The 21,545-nt window shown below is 40.7% G+C and overlaps 1 protein-coding gene across 3 annotated transcripts in view; it reads left to right on the plus strand.

Annotated features, from left to right (window-relative positions):
• Positions 1-19,230, plus strand: part of col12a1a (collagen, type XII, alpha 1a) — a 52,391-nt gene extending 33,161 nt beyond the window's left edge. For 2 of the 3 annotated variants that reach the window (XM_063908637.1, XM_063908638.1), the window contains 30 exons: positions 97-239; positions 428-557; positions 1,084-1,203; positions 1,327-1,473; positions 1,605-1,721; positions 1,811-1,963; positions 2,102-2,176; positions 2,269-2,408; positions 2,542-2,665; positions 2,782-2,925; positions 3,164-3,328; positions 3,575-3,613; positions 3,721-3,859; positions 4,562-4,704; positions 5,164-5,273; positions 9,801-9,959; positions 10,236-10,313; positions 11,177-11,263; positions 11,673-11,726; positions 12,074-12,169; positions 12,481-12,534; positions 13,461-13,514; positions 13,778-13,831; positions 14,379-14,450; positions 14,553-14,588; positions 14,683-14,749; positions 14,839-15,021; positions 15,291-15,368; positions 16,409-16,585; positions 18,343-19,230. In XM_063908637.1, the coding sequence (XP_063764707.1) occupies positions 97-239; positions 428-557; positions 1,084-1,203; positions 1,327-1,473; positions 1,605-1,721; positions 1,811-1,963; positions 2,102-2,176; positions 2,269-2,408; positions 2,542-2,665; positions 2,782-2,925; positions 3,164-3,328; positions 3,575-3,613; positions 3,721-3,859; positions 4,562-4,704; positions 5,164-5,273; positions 9,801-9,959; positions 10,236-10,313; positions 11,177-11,263; positions 11,673-11,726; positions 12,074-12,169; positions 12,481-12,534; positions 13,461-13,514; positions 13,778-13,831; positions 14,379-14,450; positions 14,553-14,588; positions 14,683-14,749; positions 14,839-15,021; positions 15,291-15,368; positions 16,409-16,585; positions 18,343-18,491 (3,287 nt within the window). In that variant the 3' untranslated portion in view covers positions 18,492-19,230. Of the gene's footprint in view, positions 1-96; positions 240-427; positions 558-1,083; positions 1,204-1,326; positions 1,474-1,604; positions 1,722-1,810; positions 1,964-2,101; positions 2,177-2,268; positions 2,409-2,541; positions 2,666-2,781; positions 2,926-3,163; positions 3,329-3,574; positions 3,614-3,720; positions 3,860-4,561; positions 4,705-5,163; positions 5,274-9,800; positions 9,960-10,235; positions 10,314-11,176; positions 11,264-11,672; positions 11,727-12,073; positions 12,170-12,480; positions 12,535-13,460; positions 13,515-13,777; positions 13,832-14,378; positions 14,451-14,552; positions 14,589-14,682; positions 14,750-14,838; positions 15,022-15,290; positions 15,369-16,408; positions 16,586-17,463 lie in introns of all 3 variants that reach the window. The other variant, XM_063908639.1, reaches the window with a different exon arrangement.
• The last annotated feature ends 2,315 nt before the right edge of the window (positions 19,231-21,545 follow it).

Below are 21,545 nucleotides of genomic sequence, written 5' to 3' on the forward strand. Positions count from 1 at the left end.
CTGCATTATTTAGCATGCAAAAAGACATAATCTGCAACATGTAGATGTTTCGAATGTACAGCACAAACAGCATTTTTCAAATATCTCCTCACACAGTGCCCCGCAGTGGCCCAAGGAACATGCTTGTATATGACCCCACCACCAGTACTCTCTCTGTGAGCTGGGAATTCGCCGACGGTCCCGTCACACAATACAAAATCACCTACGCCCAGACCACAGGAGACCCCATCGAGGAATCTGTAAGCATCTACACTATATAATCCAACATAATTCTACTGGTGCTTATGACTTGAATAAATATGATTTATTGTTTTAGATTGGCCGTTATCATTTTTTTTCCTATGAAGTCATAAAACCACTTTAATAGGTCTGAAATATTAATAAAAATAGGTCCCTGGTACGCTCTTGATTTGTTGTTTCTATGCAGACTGTTGTACCAGGAAACAGAAACAATGTGGTCCTCCAGAACCTGGATCCAGACACTCCTTATAATATCAAAGTGACTTCTATGTATGCTGACGGAGCAGGAGGAGACCTGGATGGGGATGGACGTACATGTAAGAACTTTTTGATCTATGGGTTTTGACTGATACAGAGGACAGGAAACTAAGCATACTTGCAGACATATATTAAGTATATCATGAAGTGCACACACACACACGAACGAGAAATCCACTGAATGGACCTACCCATTAATTAGGATCATCAATTACTGTTGCAAAGTGGAGTATATGAAATTCTTGACTAATCCTGAATGCCAAATGCTCCAAAAGACTCTGCCAGGTAATTATGAACTGGCTCTCCTCCAATCAGAGAGAGCTCATGCCTCCAGTGTTGGCCAATGTCTTGCCTAATTTTGCCTTCCAAACAAAAGAAGCTCTATTTCATATCGTTATGCCATTTTTGTAATTTCTCTGATGTAGTTGAATTTATCCTCTTAATCATCAACTTGAGATAATTCCCCCATCATTCAAAAGTCATAATAAGCTAAAATACAGTAATTACCCTGCTGACAAGATGCTGAAATTCCACCCCATTGCATCAGAAAAAGAAGCCTGTGTTGACTGTGCTTATTTCCAACAGTGGGTATGCTCGGCCCCAGGAACCTCCAGATTTCTGATGAGTGGTACACCCGCTTCAGGGTGTCTTGGGACGCCGCCCCCTCCAAGGTTACCGGATACAAACTGGTCTACCAACCTGAGGGTATGGACAAGTGTTTTCAATATACATATACAAAATGTACATACATACTGTATATAATCAGAGACTTTCTTTTATTACAAACCCATATGGAGACTTTTTAAAAGGTTGGTGTTTTCCTTTTAGGTTCTGACGAGTCCTTAGAGGTGTTTGCTGGAGATGTGACCTCCCACCAACTGCACAACCTGAAACCTGGAACCACCTATGACGTGAAAGTGCTGGCACAGTACGCAACAGGCCTTAGTGAGCCTCTCATTGGACAAGGAACCACATGTAAGCTGATCATTTATAAGCTGACAATTTTAACAGCACACAATGAAATGGATGAATCATATTTTGACTGCCAATCAAACTTGCAAATATGTTGTAAAGGAATATGTACTGAAATAAACGTTTTCCTTTAGTGTACCTGAATGTGACTGACCTGTCCACCTACAATGTCGGCTATGAGTCCTACTGCATCAGATGGACCCCTCACAGAGCAGCCACATCCTACAGACTCAAAGCCAATCCAATTGATCGTAAGTGCTGCACGCAACGCACAATACAGGCTTTGTTGATGTTAACGCACACTGAATTGGTCTAATCTGGATTATTTTCTATCCTCTAGCCTCCAAGCGTGGTGCTCAGGAGATCACCGTCAGAGGCTCAGAGAGTAGTTACTGCTTTGATGGCTTGTCCCCTGACTCTCTCTACGACGCCACAGTGTACACCCAAACCCCCAACCTGGAGGGACCTGGAGTCGGCGTGAAGGAGAGGACATGTAAGATCATCAATGCTAGTCTCTTGTTAGCTACTGTATGCTCTAATCTCTTTTTGAGTTACACAAATATGCATTCACAAGCCAAAGTGTAGTTTATCATTTTACATTTTTCGCACTTGTTTCTGTTTTTTCTCATAGTGGTCAAACCAACAGAGGTGCCCACCGAGCCCCCAACCCCACCTCCTCCAGCATCACTCCCCCCTGCACTTGATGGTTAGATGATCTTTGACATTTTCCTCAGTGTGTTGAAATAATAAGTCATTGAGATAATACTTTACATTAACACAATTGTACTTCTGCCGTAGTGTGCAAGGGTGCAAAGGCAGATCTGGTCTTCCTCATCGATGGCTCATGGAGTATTGGAGACGATAGCTTCAACAAGGTCATCCAGTTTGTCCAGAGCATGACCGGAGCCTTTGAAGAGATCAGCAATCTCGGCATGCAGGTCAGCACAAACCTTGCTAGCATCCTAAATGTTTATTTCTTTGTACAGATAAACTAACAATATGCAACGCTTTGAAATATTTACAACGTGTGTGTTATTTTCACTTTCATCATTCTTTGTTTCCTTCGAACAGGTTTCATTTGTGCAGTACAGCGACGAAGCCAAGACCGAGTTCAAGCTGAACACCTACCAAAACAAGGGCGTAGTGATATCAGCTATTCAGAATGTGCGCTACAGAGGAGGCAACACCAAGACAGGTACACCACTTGACCTGAATCTTAGCAAAGAAATGGTTCCAGATGTAATGAAATCCAAAGATTTGATGTTCTCTGTCCTCTTTCTCCCTTTCTTCTCATCCTCCTCCTTCACCCAGGCGTTGCTCTGAAGCACATCTATGAGAAGGTGTTCACCTCGGACAGTGGCATGAGGAAGACCGTACCGAAGGTGCTGGTGGTGGTCACAGATGGACGCGCCCAGGATGAAGTTAAGAAGAGCGCTGAAAAACTGCAGCATTCTGGTATGTGTGGAATATTAATAATCACAAGTACAAGTACTGTACTGATTATACTCTGTGTAGCAGAGCTGTTTTGAATTATCCTTATCCCTGTTAGCACCCAAACTTGATTTTCTCCATCAGTGCCACAGTTTTATGGCTGAGTTAATAAACTCTTGTAACAAACAGTGGATTCATAAATTGCCTGTGGTTATTGGAGGCTTAACAGTGGTGTCTGTGTTTGTGTGTTTTCCCTGCACAGGTTACAGTGTGTTCGTAGTTGGAGTGGCCGATGTGGACATGACAGAGTTGCGAGTTATCGGCAGCAAGCCCAGTGACAGGCATGTGTTTGTGGTGGACGATTATGATGCTTTTGCCAAGATCCAGGACAACTTGATCACCTTCATCTGTGAAACAGCCACTTCCAGTAAGGCAGACATCAACACACCACAAAAAACTTGACAATATAGTTTAGCATTTTTGCATTCAAAGAGGAAAACATTGCTTTTTAATTTGATTTTTTTCACCTACGTTGTGGTTGATTAGTGCGCCTGCAGAGGTAACAGCAAGCTTACGTATTGCTGCACATTCTAAGTGGTACACAGACACAAATCACTCTCTTTAAGCCTTAATCTGTTTTTCCAACCCTTTAAAACTATTTGTCCTGTTTCAGCTTGCCCTCTGATCTACATCAATGGCTTCACAACACCTGGTATGTATACAGAATACACCTTACCCTCCAGAGCTTTTTTGCTAGTTATAAGATTGTCATTTCCATTTGCATGCCCTCAACATGTCTCCTCATTTGATCTCTTCCAGGCTTCAGGATGCTGGAGGCTTTCAACATCACAGACCGGACATTTGCTGGCATGAATGGCGTATCCATGGAGACCGGCTCCTTTAACAGCTACATTGCCTACAGGATGCACAAGGATTCCTTCCTTAACCAGCCCACCAAGTAAGAGCTAGAGACTAAAAAGTATGTGTGTGTCAAACAAAGGGAGTGTAAGCCTCACCAAGTTTATATTCCCAGCCAATTGGTCTTATCTCCTGTGCACTATTATCCTGCCCAGCCCAAAGTCATTACTCCAAATAATGTTCCAAAGCCTTTAGTCATAAGGGTTTCCCCAGTGCCCTTTGGCAAAAGCCCACAGTCCTGTTTGTTGTCGCAGCTTGTGGAATATGAGGTGCTAGCAGGAACACAAAAAAATGTGGTTGTAGAATTAAAAAGTTCCTGGACCAGGCCTTCCTCCCACCTTGGAACAAACAAATCACCCCTGGGTCAAGAGCTGTGTCCCTTTATTGGGCCTCATTTAAGTGGTGTTAGGAAATTGCTGAACTGCGGGAGTCTCTAAATCTCTTCAGCATACTTTGTTAATATGTTTATAATGATGCGTACTTTGTGTGCCTTTGCGCACAAATGGAAACACTTCCAACTGCAGCAAAGTAGAGGGGACAGAAAATACCGCAATTTCTGCTGGACTGGGGAGAAAACTGGCAATCATTTACAGGTTCTGCACCACGGGGGACAAACCAGGAACTGTATCATAGTAGAAATGTTATAGTCTTCTCCAGAGAGATATTCTGACTGCTTGTGCAATGAGGGCACAGCTCTGACCCGTGACTCATCATGACATGGTATGTTTTTTAAATCTAACAGGGAGATCCATCCAGATGGTCTTCCCCCATCCTACACCATCATCCTTCTCTTCCGCCTGCTGCCCGACACAGGCTCCGAGCCTTTTGATATTTGGCAGATTTCCGACATAAACAACAACCCAGAGGTCGGGGTCACCATCAATCGTAAGCTTCTCATCCTGTTGTGCCCCCCTCAGCTGGAGGGGGAAGCTGCTGTAACTGACCCAACATAGACACAGCTGTACGCTCTTTATTAGCAACTTAAGCTGCTCACTTTCTCTCAATTACCAAATGTAATTCATCTTTGTCATAGGCAAGTGGAGGCATATTGAAGTAAAAAAAAACACAATAACATTATGATATCTGATTTGGCTCATCTTCTAAATTGTGTAAGAGAAAGCCTTCATATATTCTTCATAAGTAAGTAGATTTTACAAATGTGCACTTACACATGTTGAAAATGCATTCAAATAATTATGGGCATGCAACAAATCCCTCCTAGACTTCCCTTCATCCTTCTTGGCTCTCTGCAACCATGTGTTCTCTTAAGTCCTGTCTGCACTTTGCGTGCCACCGCATCGTAACACACTGTCAGAGAATAATCAAAGGCTCTTTTCTTTCCAGCTTCTAGCAAAACAATCTCTTTCTACAACAAGGACACCCGAGGAGAAATCCAGAAAGCTTCATTTAACGAGGAGACAGTGAAGCAGGTTTTCCATGGGAGCTTCCACAAGGTAAACACAATGCATGACTCTTACAGAGAGGAGTACCTCTGATCACCACATAGTGATATTATTAAAAATGTACTTTAATAGGACACACTGGGAATCCCATCTGTGTGTCCTTCAGAAATTGTGCTTTTTAATGTAGGCGTATGGTGTTAGATGTCAAAAGCTCTCTGCTATCCATCTGAGAGTCTTGGTCTGCTGTCACAGTGACCTTTGGACCTATTTTATGATTTGACATTAAGCTTTTTTTTGTTAAGACAGGGCAGTTAATTTGATGAATGGGTGGTGGAGGCTATAAAAACATATAAAGAGAGGTTGGAGGGAAACTCTAATAACTCTGTGACCCAGCAATACGTGCAAACTGATACAGTCAACCATGGAGGTTCGATCACATCAAGGCTGGAGACTGTCCTGGTAGAAGTGAATTCCAAACCAGTCTTATCCTAACTGAAGTAACAGTCAGGGAATTGGATCGATTTTAAATAAGCATGAAAAATTTCAATAAAAGACACTTAAGTCTGTATATCCCCCCACCCCTAAGACTGACTTTGTGTTATAACTTTAGACCTTCCCCAGAGATTAAGTACGTACATTATACATTTGAAATATCTAGCCACTTATCAGACTGAACTTTGTCAGTAAAATTGGTGCTCCTTTAAACTTCTTGGCAAAGCTCTAATAAAAGAGGTATAAGCCTAAAGAATTGATTAAGGACACTTAGTAGTTGTGGAAAGAAGAATAGCACACATTGTAAGCAATGGATTTAAAGTCTGAATCCAGATGTTTCCATCTGTACAATGAAGCATTCCCTTGACTTTGAAACTAATCCATACCATCAGCGGCCTCTCATAAAAGGAATTAAGATTGGATTCCTTTATGAGAGCGCTTCATAAAAGGATTCATTAACATGAACTGCCCTTCAAACACTCTGTCAAAAGCTCTTACTTGCAATAACCACCCACAATGGTGTTATTGTTTTGCAACCTCTGTTTCCTTTCAGTGGTTGAACCATTGCATTAGGCCCACATGCCAAGCTTACAACTGTGAAAATGCCATTAGTAGACTATGGAGTCTCTTGTGGCCACAGCAAGAGGTAAAGAGAGACATCAAATGCCTTTGTGTCCAAATCAAAGCAGCAGTGAAAATAAAACATCCTTTGTTATGTTCCACCCCACTAGGGTGTAGAGACTAGAACAATGGGGGACAGTATATATTCATACCAACTTTAAGATGCTGGAGGGAAAACGACTGCTTCCAATGTACTCAAAATCAGGTCTAATTGTGTTTGACTTTGTTCCCAAGGACAGCATGGTGATTTAGCACACAGGTTTCTTTCCTTTACCCTAATTCTAAGGTAATCAAAAGGAACTACCCTTTACAATGTACCAGGGTCTCATCCGACATCAAAGTCCGCTCACTTCCTGATTTAACAAAGTGCCGTTTTTTTAACTGAGGAACAGATGAGAGAGATATATTGGCCCCAAGATCAGAGCATCATGTAAATGGCTCCTGAATTTGACCATTTAGCATCTCCTCAACTAATGAGAGGGTAACCTCATGAAAGAGGGGGACCCTGGAAAATGTTGGGTCAGGACTGTGGATGTGAATGACATCACTGATGGTCTAGTAAGACAACAGCTGCGTGTGTGTGATATCTTAGTCTGTGGCCATGGTGGAGACTGTAGTCTGAATGCAAACTGGGTGGCTAGTTTGTGGTGCAGTTGTTGTTGTTCCAGGAGCTGCAGTGGTCTACCTAGGTGCTCATTTACTGGTCTGCTGAGTAAGTGCCACTACCAACAGCTGTGGTGGTGTGTGTTTGCATGTTGTCAGTGGCTTCCCAACACTTTGTCCATGGCTATACAAAGTGACCTCTGTAATAAAGTGTGTGTTTGTGCTGAAACCAGAGTGACCATTGATGAGGGCTGTCACAAATGGCTAGTTGGCTTGTCCAAGTGTGAAGATAAACAAAACCAAACCCAGTAAACTCACATGGTGACATTTAAGTTGAAGGTTAACAATGTACAGCTTCTAAAGAATATTATTATTGATTGACCAACAGATTATGTCTTTGATTAATGAATGAATTAAAAAGCAGATATAGAGCCCAAATACAAGGTTTAAGAAACTGAAAAAAACACTTTTATATCTGCACTTTGATTTGGATCCACTCCAAAGATGTATTGGTTTTTATATTTCCCATGCTTTACCCTCCTTTAACATTTTATGAGAATGAGTTTCTACCAACCATTCCAGTAAATCTTTATAGTTCTAGAAGTACTTGGGTTTAATACTGCATGTTAGTACTTTAAATCATAGATTTCTTAACCTCGCCCCAAAATGGTGCCATGGTTGCTGGAAGTACATTTTATTGAGAAACTGTGTCACTTGAACTGCCGTTTCTGTTGTTTGCTTTGTTAAATGCTAAGTGCACTCTATGTGCATACATGCCCCGGTGCTGGGTCAGAGAGTGCTTTCAGATTTGGCCTTTCTTCTCAGCCTAGTTAATAAAAGTAACCCAGGCTGGAGAGGTTGTGGTCTACCACTATAAGAACATGTGGGAAAGCTCTCAGAGATGACTTTAGCAGATGCTAGCCACTCACTAGCCCACTGGGGAATCCCTCCCACACTCACAGGGTGGGAGCCGTAGAGGGAACTTTCCTGTAGACGTGAAAAAGAGATTTTCCACAAGCCATAATGACAAGTCATGTATTAAGGGCTACATCAGTTGAACTTTGAGCTTGTATGTTGCTGTTGTCACTTAACAGTGCACTATAGTTGGCCTCTATGCCAAAAAACTGAAGAACCGTCCCCAAACGTTCCTTTCAGGGACTTTGTTGGAAAGGTTCTGCTAATATTCGCATTTACGTATTAAACAGAGAGGATGAGTTTTGGCCTTTTGTCACCATTTTCTTTTAGACATGAAGAAGTCTTCCTTCAGTGAGATGGATCACTAACTGACCCTGAAAAACTCACTATAAATACAGGAAATGTATATTAAGTTCTCTTTCTGCAGAAAGCCTTGTCTGTCTGCAGGTGCCAGATTAGACACGGGAGCTTCACATCTCCAATTATACAATGAAATGTATCAGCCCAACTGGGGATATTAGCTTCAGTCACAGCACTGTTTGCATTTAAATACCAATCTAATGAAGATTCATTCTGTGTATTCCAATTTCCTCTCAGTGAAGCTAACCTAACCTTGGACACATTTTGATAGAAAAGACTCACACCTAATTATTAGTGAACGCATGGTATAAAATTTGAGGTTTATGAAAACAGGGGAACAGTCAGAACAAAGCCAAGAACAATAAGATCTAATCTGATAGCAATCATGGAAATATTTAAGTGTATTGGAGCGGAGACAGTGTCCGCCTGAAATCATACCTTATGGACTCTGAGTGTTGACACAGCGAAGCACGTTGAAACCTTCTGTGTTAACAATTGATGAATGACAACGGTTCATCCGTCAACACTTTGCTGCAGTAGAGATCACTTAGCAGCAACTGAGGGAGCAGTGGTCATAAAAAAAGCTAGCTTTTCTGAGGCCTTATTTTCCAGTAACTACAGTGTTTTCATTATGTTTGCTTATTGCTCAGTGAGGTAACATTTACATGCTCATTATTTGCCATCCTACTATATCATCCAAAGCTGTTTTGGTTAGCCCTCAGGCGCATCATGGCATACTATTTCCATGCCAGGACCCCGGGATAAACGACACCCCTCTCTCTTTGTGGTCCACAGGATAGTTTGTTCTGTTGCCAAGGAAGTCAACTGTAATTTTGTGATTGGTTGCCAAGAGCTATGTCCTAGTCTGTGGTTGGTATGGTTTTGTTGAAAGAAATGGTAGCTGTTTTCCTGACATAAAGGAAGCTTGTCTGACTGTTAAGCAGAGGGAAATATGCAACAGTGTGATGGAAAGTATGGAAAGTGTAGGATGTTTGATGGCACACCACAAGTGATATTGCTTCAAGATGTGGAGCAGATTTCTCTCGAGAGAAATTGTCCAAATCTGGCACTTAATCATTCTGTGTTGTTGTACAATCACCAACTTTGGCTTTTAATCTGTGTAGATATGCCTGTTTGTATATTTCCTTTTTAAAAAATATTTATCCATTCATCCGTGGAGGCATCAAACAGCAGTCCCGTGCCAAATCAGTAACCACTTTGGGGGAATATCAGAATCTATAATCAACATGTTTCTGCAAAGACTAAACAATTCACTCGATCTTGCAATTATGTGGAATACAGTATCAGCATCTTTAAAAGATTCAGACAACATGATTGAAGAGCTTCAGTGGAGTTTTTCCTGGCCTTATGGTTGCACTTTCTTAAAGAATTTCCCTTCTCTTTAAAAGGGCAATCAGTGCGCTCTTCCGAATACAAATGAATGCCAAACCCAGCTTTTCAAAACCTTCAGTGTTCTTAAGTATTCCCTGCCAACTAATTGTATTGCAACAAAGTTCGCAGCTGTGGAGTATTAAAAAGACAAGAGTGTTTTGTTAATTGTGCCTCTCCATCCTTTCCCTCCTGCAGCTCCACATTAGCGTCACTCCGGAGAAAGTCAAGCTCAACATAGATTGCCAGGAGGTGGCAGAGAAGCCCATCAAGGAGGCCAACAACATCTCAGTGGACGGCTATGAAGTGCTTGGCAAGTTGGCCAAGTCTGGAGGCGGGAAGAAGCAGTCTGCAACAGTAAGCGAAAAAAGAAACTTGTAAAAACGTGAAATTGTGGAAAAGTACCTTCGGAAAAGCCTCTCATGGCTTTCTAAAGAATCAATATCTAAATCCTCTTGTGCGAAGATGATTAATTAAGTGGAAACTGCTCCCACTGAAAGAATGAACATCTGTATATTTTCTGTATCTCGAGAAGGGTTTGGTTGTTGTTGTTTATAACAGTATTCATTTTCCTCAAGTATGGGAGCCATTTGTAACACCGTTCCGTTTTTTCCACCTTCTTCTGTTGTGTAGTTCCAGCTCCAGATGTTCGATATTATCTGCAGCTTGAGCTGGATCAGCCGAGACAAATGCTGCGACCTGCCCGCCACGGTAAGAACAATAGACATTTAAGACAACAACAAAGTCTAGTTGAAAGGCCATGTATAGATTCACTAGAAGGATTATTTGGCAGTTTTCTTTCAAGTGTTCTTATATAATTGAATTAGAAGTTGAATAGGATCCTGAGTTCTGATGGTTCTTAGAATGAATAGTTGTATTTTCATTTATTAAAGTGTATTTACTGTTTGCATGCAGAACTTCTCAGATGTTTATGATTGCTGGTAGGTAGTCATTAGGCTCAATGCAAGGCTCAGATTGCGGTTTAAAGAGAGAGCTGAACTGAATAGAAACTTGTATCCTGAGTAATTGTGCGATATGGACTGTTGCCAGTATGATCTCAAAATTACTTGAAAACAAGTGCTCCTTCACAGCAGATCATGACGCAGACAGAAAATTACATTTATTTTGACTCAGTAGGGTTAATACCGGATGCACGCACATTAATCCAATTATGTGTAATTCATCTATAATTTGCAACAGATATTAATACATCACTTCAATGATTGTTATGTAACTACTTTTTTCAAAGACTCATTTTCTGAAATGGGAAAAAGTTTGCAGCTGTCAGTGAGCGTCTGGTCTTAAAGCACCACAATGACTTTGCACATGCCGTTCTTCTGTCGTGACTTTTTCTAGACTGTCTCTTCTTTTTAAACTCCAAGACAAACAAAACGCTAAGAAATCTGCCAGGATGCTGTCACAAAATTATATAAAGAATTTGTCTTTTTCTTTACCCCTTGTATTCTGAATGCCAAGACTTAGTCTCAATTACCAGGGGGTTCAAAATAGACTATACGAATACTTCTCATTCATGTCTCTTATCTAATTCCTTCATCTTCTGTGTTTCTTTTCAGAGAGATGAGGCCAAATGCCCATCCCTTCCCCACTCTTGCACATGCACGCAGGACAGCATTGGCCCCCAGGGGCCTCCTGGACCTACGGTAAAGACTTTCCCACGATCATCCCTTCCTGCCTTCTGTCGTCTATCTTCACCTCCTCTACCTCTGTCTCTTTTAATGTGATGATGATGATGATAAAGCCATACGTTACCCTGCTAATAATAATGACTGTACAGCTACGCAGTTTGAACTTCAGCAGACTGGTATTTGGTTTTCCTTTGGAAAGACCAGATGAGGATGAGACCAGTGGCATGCAATGAAATGTGGGCTCAGGAAGAAGTGTCAAAAGATAAATGCCTGTCGGAAAAACACACAGTAAAAAAGTCTTGAGGAGGCGTCTGGAATATAACATCACTAAGCCCCTGTGAGGATTTGCTAGGGCCTGGGGTTTTAGGGCTTTTGGATCTCCTCCTGTTGCTACTCTCACTCTGAGTATGGGATTATTTTCCAGGGAGGCCCAGGTACTAAGGGACCGCGAGGAGATAGAGGAGAAAACGGCAAACCTGTGAGTAATACCTTTTATCCTTTAAGCACATAATAAATCGGTTTTTTTTGTTTGGATTTATAACTGGTTTTAATGCTATCTAATAACTGTAACCTGTTCATATTATTAATGCTAAATGCACATATGGCCATTGTATTTCAGAAGCTAATACTGCTGTGCTGCAGCCTTATGTTCGCTTAGGTCATCACTTAAAGCGAGTAGCAAACATCTGAACTCAGTAATAGCCTGTATTTTTTTTTATTCATGATTTAAAGGGGGCCTGTCAAACCCATTTCCAATGTTGAAGCTCGTTTTCTATATTTGTGGAATGAGAAATTCTGATCTGTTCTTTTGTAAAATTGCTGTAGGGTCCAATGGGTCCACGCGGTGAGATGGGACCCGCAGGCTCAATGGGACCCCCGGGTCCACAGGGCCCCAATGGACTGTCTCTGCCCGGAGAACCTGTAAGTTAACCTCTCCACAGAAGTCCTCCAGGGAATAAATAGTAAAGAATTAGTGGGAGACAGAGTTTAATGGATATGACAGATACTACCCCTAATGAATACCGATCGTTGTTGATGTAGGAGTGCTGTTTGTGTGTTTTTGTTCCTGACCCACAAGGAGGATTAGCAGCTAAAGTCAAGACACAGTGCACTCCCCTCCTCTTCTATCCAGCTGCTTTGTTTTCTTACCTGCAGATGTTCTTTCCAAAACCTGAAATCAATCAAAAACTAAAAAAGGAAAAAAGAAACTAAAGTTTCCTTTTCCAACTCAGGGTCGCCAAGGACCAAAGGGAGATGCTGGAGACCAGGGCCTGCCTGGCTTGCCAGTAAGTACCTCACTCTCCCCCCCATTTTGTGGTTTATGAACAGGAAACAGGAGACTATCCATAGAGAGCAGAGTTGCTACCGGAGCCTCGACTGGATTTGGTCCACATGCTGAGATTTAAACCACACTCAGAGTGGGAGGTTTACCATGCCATCCTCAGGGAGACCCAGACTCTGGAATTAGCCCGTTGATTGACAAACAGTAGAAGGCCGAGGATGCAGTTAAATTATTAGGGAGCGCAGACTCATGTTACCAATTGGGGTATGAGGAATGGAACTACTTCTTTCCATAGCCTTGTAATTGCAGGTGATCGTTACTAAGCATCTTTGACTTACAGTAGACGTGGTTCTGGAGGAAAATGAAAGTCACATAAAACCAGACCTACCATAACCTTAACGTTCAGAAGTCAGAGCTATTTAAAGTTAAGGATATCACTGCTCTATGTAGTCAGAAGCAGATATACATTTAAACTAAATCTGTTTCACATACCATGGGAACTCGTTTTATCATAAAGGCCTTTTGAGCAGGATAGCATTACATGGTCATTTCTTGGCCTAGTCATTCAGCCAATCACGCCATTCAACTGGACCAAACTAAACCACTGGTTATTCTGGCCTCTGAATGACTACATTTTGAAATCAGGGAAAGTCATTTTCTATTGTTTTAAGAGCTTATTGGCAGCATTGTCTTTACGAAATACAGCTTATTATAACAGCACACTCGGTTCGGATCTCTATTAGACATCATGTGTAAACAGACAGAGGGAAATTGTTCCAGTTTTTTATAACAAGATGATATATTGTCTTTGGCTGAAGAACTCTGGGATTTTTGTATGTCAATTTTAGTTCAACATAGGCATTAGGGAGCTATTTAAACGTATGGTTCCTGATCATTAGTGTTTGATTAAGTGTGTCTGCCTTTTCTCAGGGTTCTACTGGGCCACGTGGTCCTCTGGGCCCTGTTGGACCAAGTGGAGCGCGGGTAAGACCTACCTACCTTTTTTTACTTTGTTATGCATGTGATCGCCCATATAGCTCACGTATACAGAAGTACTGACATGTTTTTCTCCCAGTCCCACTGCATGTTCTCACTTGCCAAAAATAATTGAGCCACTAACTTATAAGTATAATTTAAAATGACACTCAAGGCTGAAAGCAATATAAAGTCATGACACTGATGTATTGCATGAGTGGGGTCCCCAGTGTGTTGTAACCCACGTGTGATTGTGTGTTGTTTGAATATAGGGGCCACCAGGAAAGGAGGGACAATCTGGACCAAGAGGCCCTACTGGGCCCATGGTGAGTGTGTGTGTTTGTCTCTTTGTGTTGTGTAGAAAAGGGCCAAATAAATATTCCTCGGAGAGTGCTTTCTTTCCTGATATATCTGCAACAATTACTGATCTGGCTCCACAGTTGCACTCTGCCGGAACAGCAAAAAAGAAAAAAGAACCAACTATATTCTGTAGGCCCCTCCGCTGTTACGAGGATGCTGCATGCATCCCGTTTTCTTCATCTGTGGTTTAGGGAGGTCTGACTCTACTTAATCCAGCCATCATGCCAACGGGCAAAGTGCCAGTATGGAATTCACACGCGCTATACCATCCTGAGTGCTCCAAGACCATTAGCAGATCCTGATGGCTGTGTGTGCATGTGTGTTTGTGTGTGTTAGTGTTCTTGGCAGCCTATGCCACACACACCCCTGCCTGTGCAGATGTAAAAGCCTGGATCTCAACTTAAAGCTTGTTATACGTCAGTTAACAAGGAGCAGGAGTTAATTGTTGCAATTATGTTTACTGGGCAGTAATTTTGAATAAACACATTTTCTGTGTTTTTCTTTTCTTTCCAGGGAAACCCTGGGAATCCAGGTGTACCAGGAATAACTGGAAAACCAGGGAAACTAGGAGACACAGGAAACCCAGTATGTACTGAATAACAGGACAAGACTTATGGTCATAAGTTCAGGAGAGGTGAATAAAAAAGGTCATTGATTTTTCTGACACTGTTCTCTTCTGGTTAACAGGGAACTGCAGGTCCTAAAGGAGAGAAAGGAGAAAAGGTGCGTTTTATGAAATGATCATATATGACCATATCAAGCATCACCAAGGAGTAAAGGAATACCATCGCTTAATAAAAATGCCTTTGTTTTTCAGGGAGACTTTGCATCCCAGAGCATGATGCGCTCTATTGCCAGACAAGTTTGCGAACAGCTTGTGAACAGTGAGCAAAACTTTTCTCTTTTAGGGAAAATCATTAAAAAGATAGACTGAACCTTATGCTGACTGATGGTGTGTTCTTTCCCTTTGCAGGTCAGATGAGCAGAATTGACATGATGCTCAACCAGATTCCTTCTGGCTATCGTAGCAACACCCCAGGGCCAACCGGTCCTCCCGGCCCTCCTGGCAACCAGGGAGCCCGCGGAGAGCCTGGACAAAGTGGACGAACTGGTTTCCCTGGAAACCAAGGTTTACCTGGAAGTCCAGGAGAAAGAGGTACTTTATCTCCCTCCTTTAAAAAAACGTTTGGTGGTGTAACAAAGCAAGCATAAAAGAATACTGTAGACTGTAACGTTGGTATACTACCTTGTGTAGTCTACGCATTTTGAAGGTTATAATGGTATAATATTATAAAATCCTAAATCTCTTTGTGTTTCATACCTGCCTTTGAGATTCCTACTCAATTTCATATGGTTGGGATCTTGTCCAAAAACATGCTTTATTGTTGTAAAAGTGATTTGTCCTCTTTTCTCTGATTTGTGTAGGTTTGCCTGGAGAGAAGGGAGACAGAGGACTTCAAGGAACTGGTATCAGAGGACAAAGAGGTCCAAATGGGCCCCCAGGTAAAACACCTGGTTATCAGCATCTTGGTTAAAATAACAAATGAGGCACAAGCAACCACAGTTTGTGTTAGACAGTGATCCTCAGCAGATGCAGACTCTCTAATGGTCGCAGTTCTCTTTCAACTATGTTTCAAACCCAGTTTCAGTGACAGTTTTTTTCTTTAAAAATGACACATTCCAACCAGAGGCCAAAATGTACCTTTTGTATATTTGTCTCAGGCACTTTCGTTTGGGCAGCTGCACTGCATATATTTGTAGGCCAATTATTTCCTGTCAGGATTTATGTATCATATAAACATATAGAGCACATTTGAAATATTATACATAGAAATGGAAGGTATTTACGTACATATTAAGGAGATCATTTTTGTTTCTTGAGTTTAGACGAGACTCTGATGCACAACAAACAATTGTTAAAAAAGGGAATTGACTGATTTGTCAGTTTGAAATAGGCCTTAGCTTTTCTTCTGTTGCAATTGATATCCAATATGTTTTCTCTGAAAGAAAAGAGACTTTCTTTCCCATGGGAAACTGTTGCGATAAAAGAGCAACCTCTTATTGATGTTGACCCCACATCACTAAACACTGATGTGTCTGTTTCTATGAATGAACTGAGAGACAACTGAGGAAGTCCACAGTGATGACTCACTTTTGTGTGTGTGTGTGTGTGTGTGTGTGTGTGTGTGTGTGTGTTTGTGTGTACTGTGTGTGGGAGAATCTGATTGTTGTACAATGAGCTGTTTTTGGTGGCTTCATTGACAACACATGGGCTCACTTAAGGAATAGAAAGAGAAAGAGGGGAAAATTCCACAATGAGTTTTTACTGTCTAGACAGACGGGGCCGGGGGGTAACTTTAGCCCCAGACCTTTTTTTCTTGATCAAGTTTTTTAATTGAGCCATTGAACATTTCAAATGACTTTGCTGCAGCCCTGTGTTACAATTTCCACTGAAGATTTATGGTTGATGTCAGTGGATTTTTGGGCTGAGCTCCAGTGACTTTTTAAACTGGTCCTACTCAACTTCTATCACACCCCTGCAGGGCCACCAGGAGAGTCAAGAACGGGACCCCCAGGTGCTTCTGGCTCTTCAGGGCCTCGTGGCCCTCCAGGTCGCCAGGGTACTTCAGGGGTGAGGGGACCACCAGGACCCCCTGGATATTGCGATTCCTCTCAGTGTGTTGGCATACCCTACAATGGACATGGACAAGGATACCAAGGTACACTAAACACTGTCTAGGTCCTGCATGGTACTACATTAGATAATAGACTAAGTGTATGCAGACTAATTACATTTGCAACTCAATGCACTACTTCTTTCTTTGATAATGCATGGAGGTATTAATGTAAGTGTACGACGATTAATGTTTGAACAGAAAGAGTTTTATCCAATATTCATAAAAAGTCAAACAGACCATTCGCAGAGCCCCGCCCTGTTAACTGTTGCTACGACTGCCAGGCTTTTAAGAAGATAAAAATGGCAAATTTACCTTAAAACCATTTTATAATTTGGGAACAATAGATCCTAGATTTCAGATAGAGGCGGAGTAAAGAAGGCTTGGCATTTTTAGTCTGAGACCATCAAACATTTTTTACTGTAATGAACTAGCTACGTTAGCTCCAGTAGTTGATTTGAACTATTTTCTCTGGCTGACATTTTCACGTTTTAAGCTGACGAGATTTGAAATAAAACCCTGTAAAAGGGTCTCTTAAACATGCCATAGACTAGTTTACATAGTAACATTGTTGACTGACCATTTTTCAGGTAGAATGAACCCTTATTAATCTTTGGGCTAACACTCAGCTACCTTACTGCCACTGAAGGTAGTTATCTAGTTAGCTAAGCAGCCAATGTTTGCCACTTATATTAAAAAAACACACAGTTTATTGTATTTCTTGCACGTTGACATTAGGGGAGAGGTTTTGTGAATGGTCACTTGGATCCACTATACTGCAATACCTCCATACATTTGATGTTTTAAAACTGGCATGCAAAGCATTCTAGCTCATAGTGTATGATTACTTACATTAGATCAAATGCTAATGACTTTGTTCCACAGAGAAAAACCTACTCACACCCTCTTTGAACTATTTGCAGGTTTGGCATAGTAAACGCTCTGTCACCTGTGCCGCTTACACTTTGAAGTCCTGTTTCTGAGATGTTTGCCCATTTGCTATGGGGCATGTAAGGATAATCACCATGGACATAATTTTCGAACATTTAACACATTACGAAAGCCAAAAAACACAGAACGGAGCGGACTGGCACTAACATCATCTTGCAGCTACAAGCTACAGTGATGGCAACCTGCTGGCCTGCTTGCATCTTGAACCACAAACCGTTGGGGAAAAAAAAACAAAGACTGAGCATTTCTACAAAGGAAGGAGCATGTACAAATACCACCCAAAACTACTAACAAAGAGGATCGCATAACTGAAAGCAATAATGTAGAGGTGATATGTAAATAAACTAATTTGTGTGCCTTGTAAATGATTGTATGAACCAGGACATTTTCACTAAAATTCAAGTTAACATCTGTATTGAGCTTGTGCCTCATAACCCTCTGCTTACTGACAACCAGCATAACCTCTGTTTACGACGCCTTAAGTGACATAGACAGCTCTGGTTCGGACTAAAGCATGTTCAATTTGTAATTTTTAATCATCATGTTTCTGTGTTGGACAAATCAATGCTAAATGGTGCCCTTCCCGTCATTTCCATGTGTTCATTGTAGTATGAGCTGGTTATTTTACTACGTCTTATTATCCAATAGCTTGATGGATTTTATTGTAAATGTCATCACCGAAGATTTGTTTTTTTTCTCTTTTAGCTTTTATGCAGCTTTAGGAAGCGATAGTTTAACACAAGGTTTTTGGTTTTGGAATTCCCAAGTGCAATATACAGTAATTTAAATTGTGCATGCAACAGTTGTCGAAGGAAACATTTTTATATTGGCCGCCCTGAATATTCTTCTAGCCAACAACTTCCAGCCCGAACCTGTGGTAGAGTCTTTACCTGTGGAGCCAGCTGAAGAGTTTGAGGCAATACAATCACCCGGTTACTCACGAAACCAACGAGGAAAGAGATCACTACAACAAGACAAAACAGAAACTCTAGTGTCATAGCTGCAATAAGGAGCTCTCAGAAAGTGTAATATTAAATAACTATGATGGTATGTGAGGATGACGGGATTTTCCTGAACTTAACTAGTACTTATATGGGTTTGATACCCTTGGCTATATTGAACTTATATTTTTTTGACATGAGAAAGTTAAGCAAGAATTTAAATACAACCTAAATGTTCGTTCTTTACAAACCTGTGTGCTTGCTAAGCGTTCCCCTTAAGTGTCTGCTTGTAATATAACTGCAAGTGTTTATCGGACTACAATGTGTAATGCACTAATCATCTGAAGACAAGCAGAAAAAGTAACGACAGTCTGTATGTTTTCCAACACATCCGGATTATCCTTGTTGTTTTTTTTGTCAAATTTCATGTAAAGCTGTTTCAGATCCTCTAATGGTTAAAAAAAGGACAGTCAAATCTGATCTCCAAAGATTTGTTTATTGTAATGTTTTCTTAAGCCTTTAAACCAAATGATAATCTGATTTACAAACCAAACTATTTTATTTTGTTACCAAAGGTGGAATTGCATGTTTGTGTTGTATATTTAACTGAGGATTTCTTAGTCAGAATATAGTTGTTGTTTTCTATCTATGCAGTTTGCATTTGGTTGCAAGACTATGGACATAGAATTGCTTTTCTCATGTTTTAACTTCACATTTTTGTGAATTCCACACAGCCTTATTTTCTTATTTATTTCTGAAACAGAAGAGGCATTTTTCAATAAAACTACTGAAAATGTACCATTTGTTTCAGATTTCCATTACTGTCTCTTGTCGCTGTTTCTGCACCTCACATGCCACCATCTCTGTGCTTAATCCAGATCAAAGGGACTAAACAGTTTCTTCCAGGGCCTGGAAAATCCTGTTGGAAGTGTGGACCTTTATTTATTTGGACAGCTTAAGCTATTTTTTCCAGGCTTTTGTTCTCACATAAAACAGAGATCTAAGAAGATAACAGTGGAACATTTTCCGTAAGAATTATGGAACAAAAGATCCTTGATTTCAGATAGAGGTGGACTAAAGAAGACTTGGCTTTTCTAGTCTGAGATCATCCATTTTTTTCAGTGTAAAGACTACTGTAGTGAGCAGGTTTTATCAAGATGTTGCTAGCTAGCTAAATAGCTAAAAAAAAAGAGCTAACGATAGCTCCAGTAGTTGATTGGAAACACTTTCTCGAAATAAAACCCTGTAAATGGTCTCTTAAACATGTCATTGACTAGTCTACACCTCTCATGCCACCATATTTATAGTTAATGTCTCCAGACCAAATAGATTTTATTTTAACCAAGGGGACAAAATGGTTTCTTCTCAACATCAGGGCTCTGGAAAATCCTGTTTAAAGTGTGGACCTTTATTTATTATGACAGCTTGAGATATTTTGTCCAGAATGTCAGTTCATGTCAGGGCAAAAAGAAAAGAAAGGATAAAGTTTAAAAACAAAAAAGTCCAACATCTGAGCTGCTGCTTTCACTTGCACCCATTTGGATTTTGTCCTATCAGTTTGTTATGATAATGGATAGACTTAAAGGAAAAGGACATTTGGCAGACACCAGCTGGAAAACCTTACAGCTTTCCAACCTTTAACCGTATTTAATGGTTAAATAAAAGATGTATGAGGTAAGGAACAACTCACACCATTTCTGTTTATCCTGATGAAGGGGAAGCCTGTTTGCAAAGGAGTCTTTGCACAAATGCCAGAGATAAGGACTGGAGGAGTGATACATCAAGATCAAGTTTACCACCAAGACGACATCGGAGAAATACTCTATGGAAACCATTAAAATAGTTACTCTTATTCTCTCACAACTTACTTAAGTGCAAAAGCAATTACCTCAAATACACTTTATAGAAGTTTATATTTCATGAGAGTTGGAACATTTGCAGGTTAAGTACAGTATGGGTGAACAGCTGCCACATGTTAGTCATCAAGTAGAGGCAGGCAAGTCTGCTAAAGCTTTTCACATACAGAAAATAGCTTACAGGAGGACAAATGTAGACAGTCTGCCATTTAAATCCCTCCTTTGAAGTACATTGTTGTACATGGGAGAACAGAATAATAATAAGAAACACAGCTTTTGAACATGCAGGCCTTATTGAAGAATGTTCACACCTGTTATAAGTGATACGCTTTTCTTATTTTTTCCCGACATCAGGCACTATTTTGGTTTCCATGTCATTCTACGACTCTATCTGTCAAATACGCCCCTGAAGCCTTTAAGTCACCTTTTTTGTAGCTCGACCAAAGTACCATTAAAAAGTCTTCAGTGATGCCTGATACCATCCTCACTGCACCCATATCTGGTTTCTGTCTGCTGATTTCTTTTAGTTTGTTGACAATCCATCCAGTGTGCATCTGTGTTCACTTTGTGGCAAAAGATTGAAGTGGGCTGTTTCAGAGTCCGCAGTTGTTACAGATTTTAACTAACCTGTTTTATCTCTGGTTACCCCCCCCCCCCCGCAAACACTAGACAAAGTGTCTCTTCCACAGCAGTGAGTTGGACTATATGTCGCTCCAGCGAACACAGAGCAACATTAGCATTTACTTGGGTTAATGCTCAATTACATTCACCAGCTAACTTTTGCCAACTGTGCCCACCCACTGTTTGGTGCTGGGGGGTTACGCTGAATTTAAGAAGTACAGTTACGGACCTTAAAACAAACAACCATCTTAAATATGCTGTAATTGAAGGAACTGCTGAGGTGTTAATTCCCTAGGTGGACAAATCACTACAAGCTCTTGAGTTACACATAGTTGATTTATTGTTGATGTAAAAATATTACACTTTTAAACTTTATTTTGATTCTATAACCAATTAAAGCCAATTAATGTTTAGAAAACCTATTCCATAATGGATTGCTGAGGCTCTTCCCAAGTAAAAAAAGTAAATCTGGGCATGGATGATATAACTTTAAAATACCTGTAAAAGATTTTTGCTTAATTTCTTAAAAAGCAAGTTAACCACAGCCTGAGGTTCAAAGAAAGCAAACCTCAAAACCCCAATTCAGACTGATTTGATTTACTTTGGAGCTGTGTTACTGAGTACAAGTTTTAAGAG

Source organism: Eleginops maclovinus, chromosome 19 (assembly GCF_036324505.1).
Source record: "Eleginops maclovinus isolate JMC-PN-2008 ecotype Puerto Natales chromosome 19, JC_Emac_rtc_rv5, whole genome shotgun sequence".
In the NCBI taxonomy this organism is placed as follows: domain Eukaryota; kingdom Metazoa; phylum Chordata; class Actinopteri; order Perciformes; family Eleginopidae; genus Eleginops; species Eleginops maclovinus.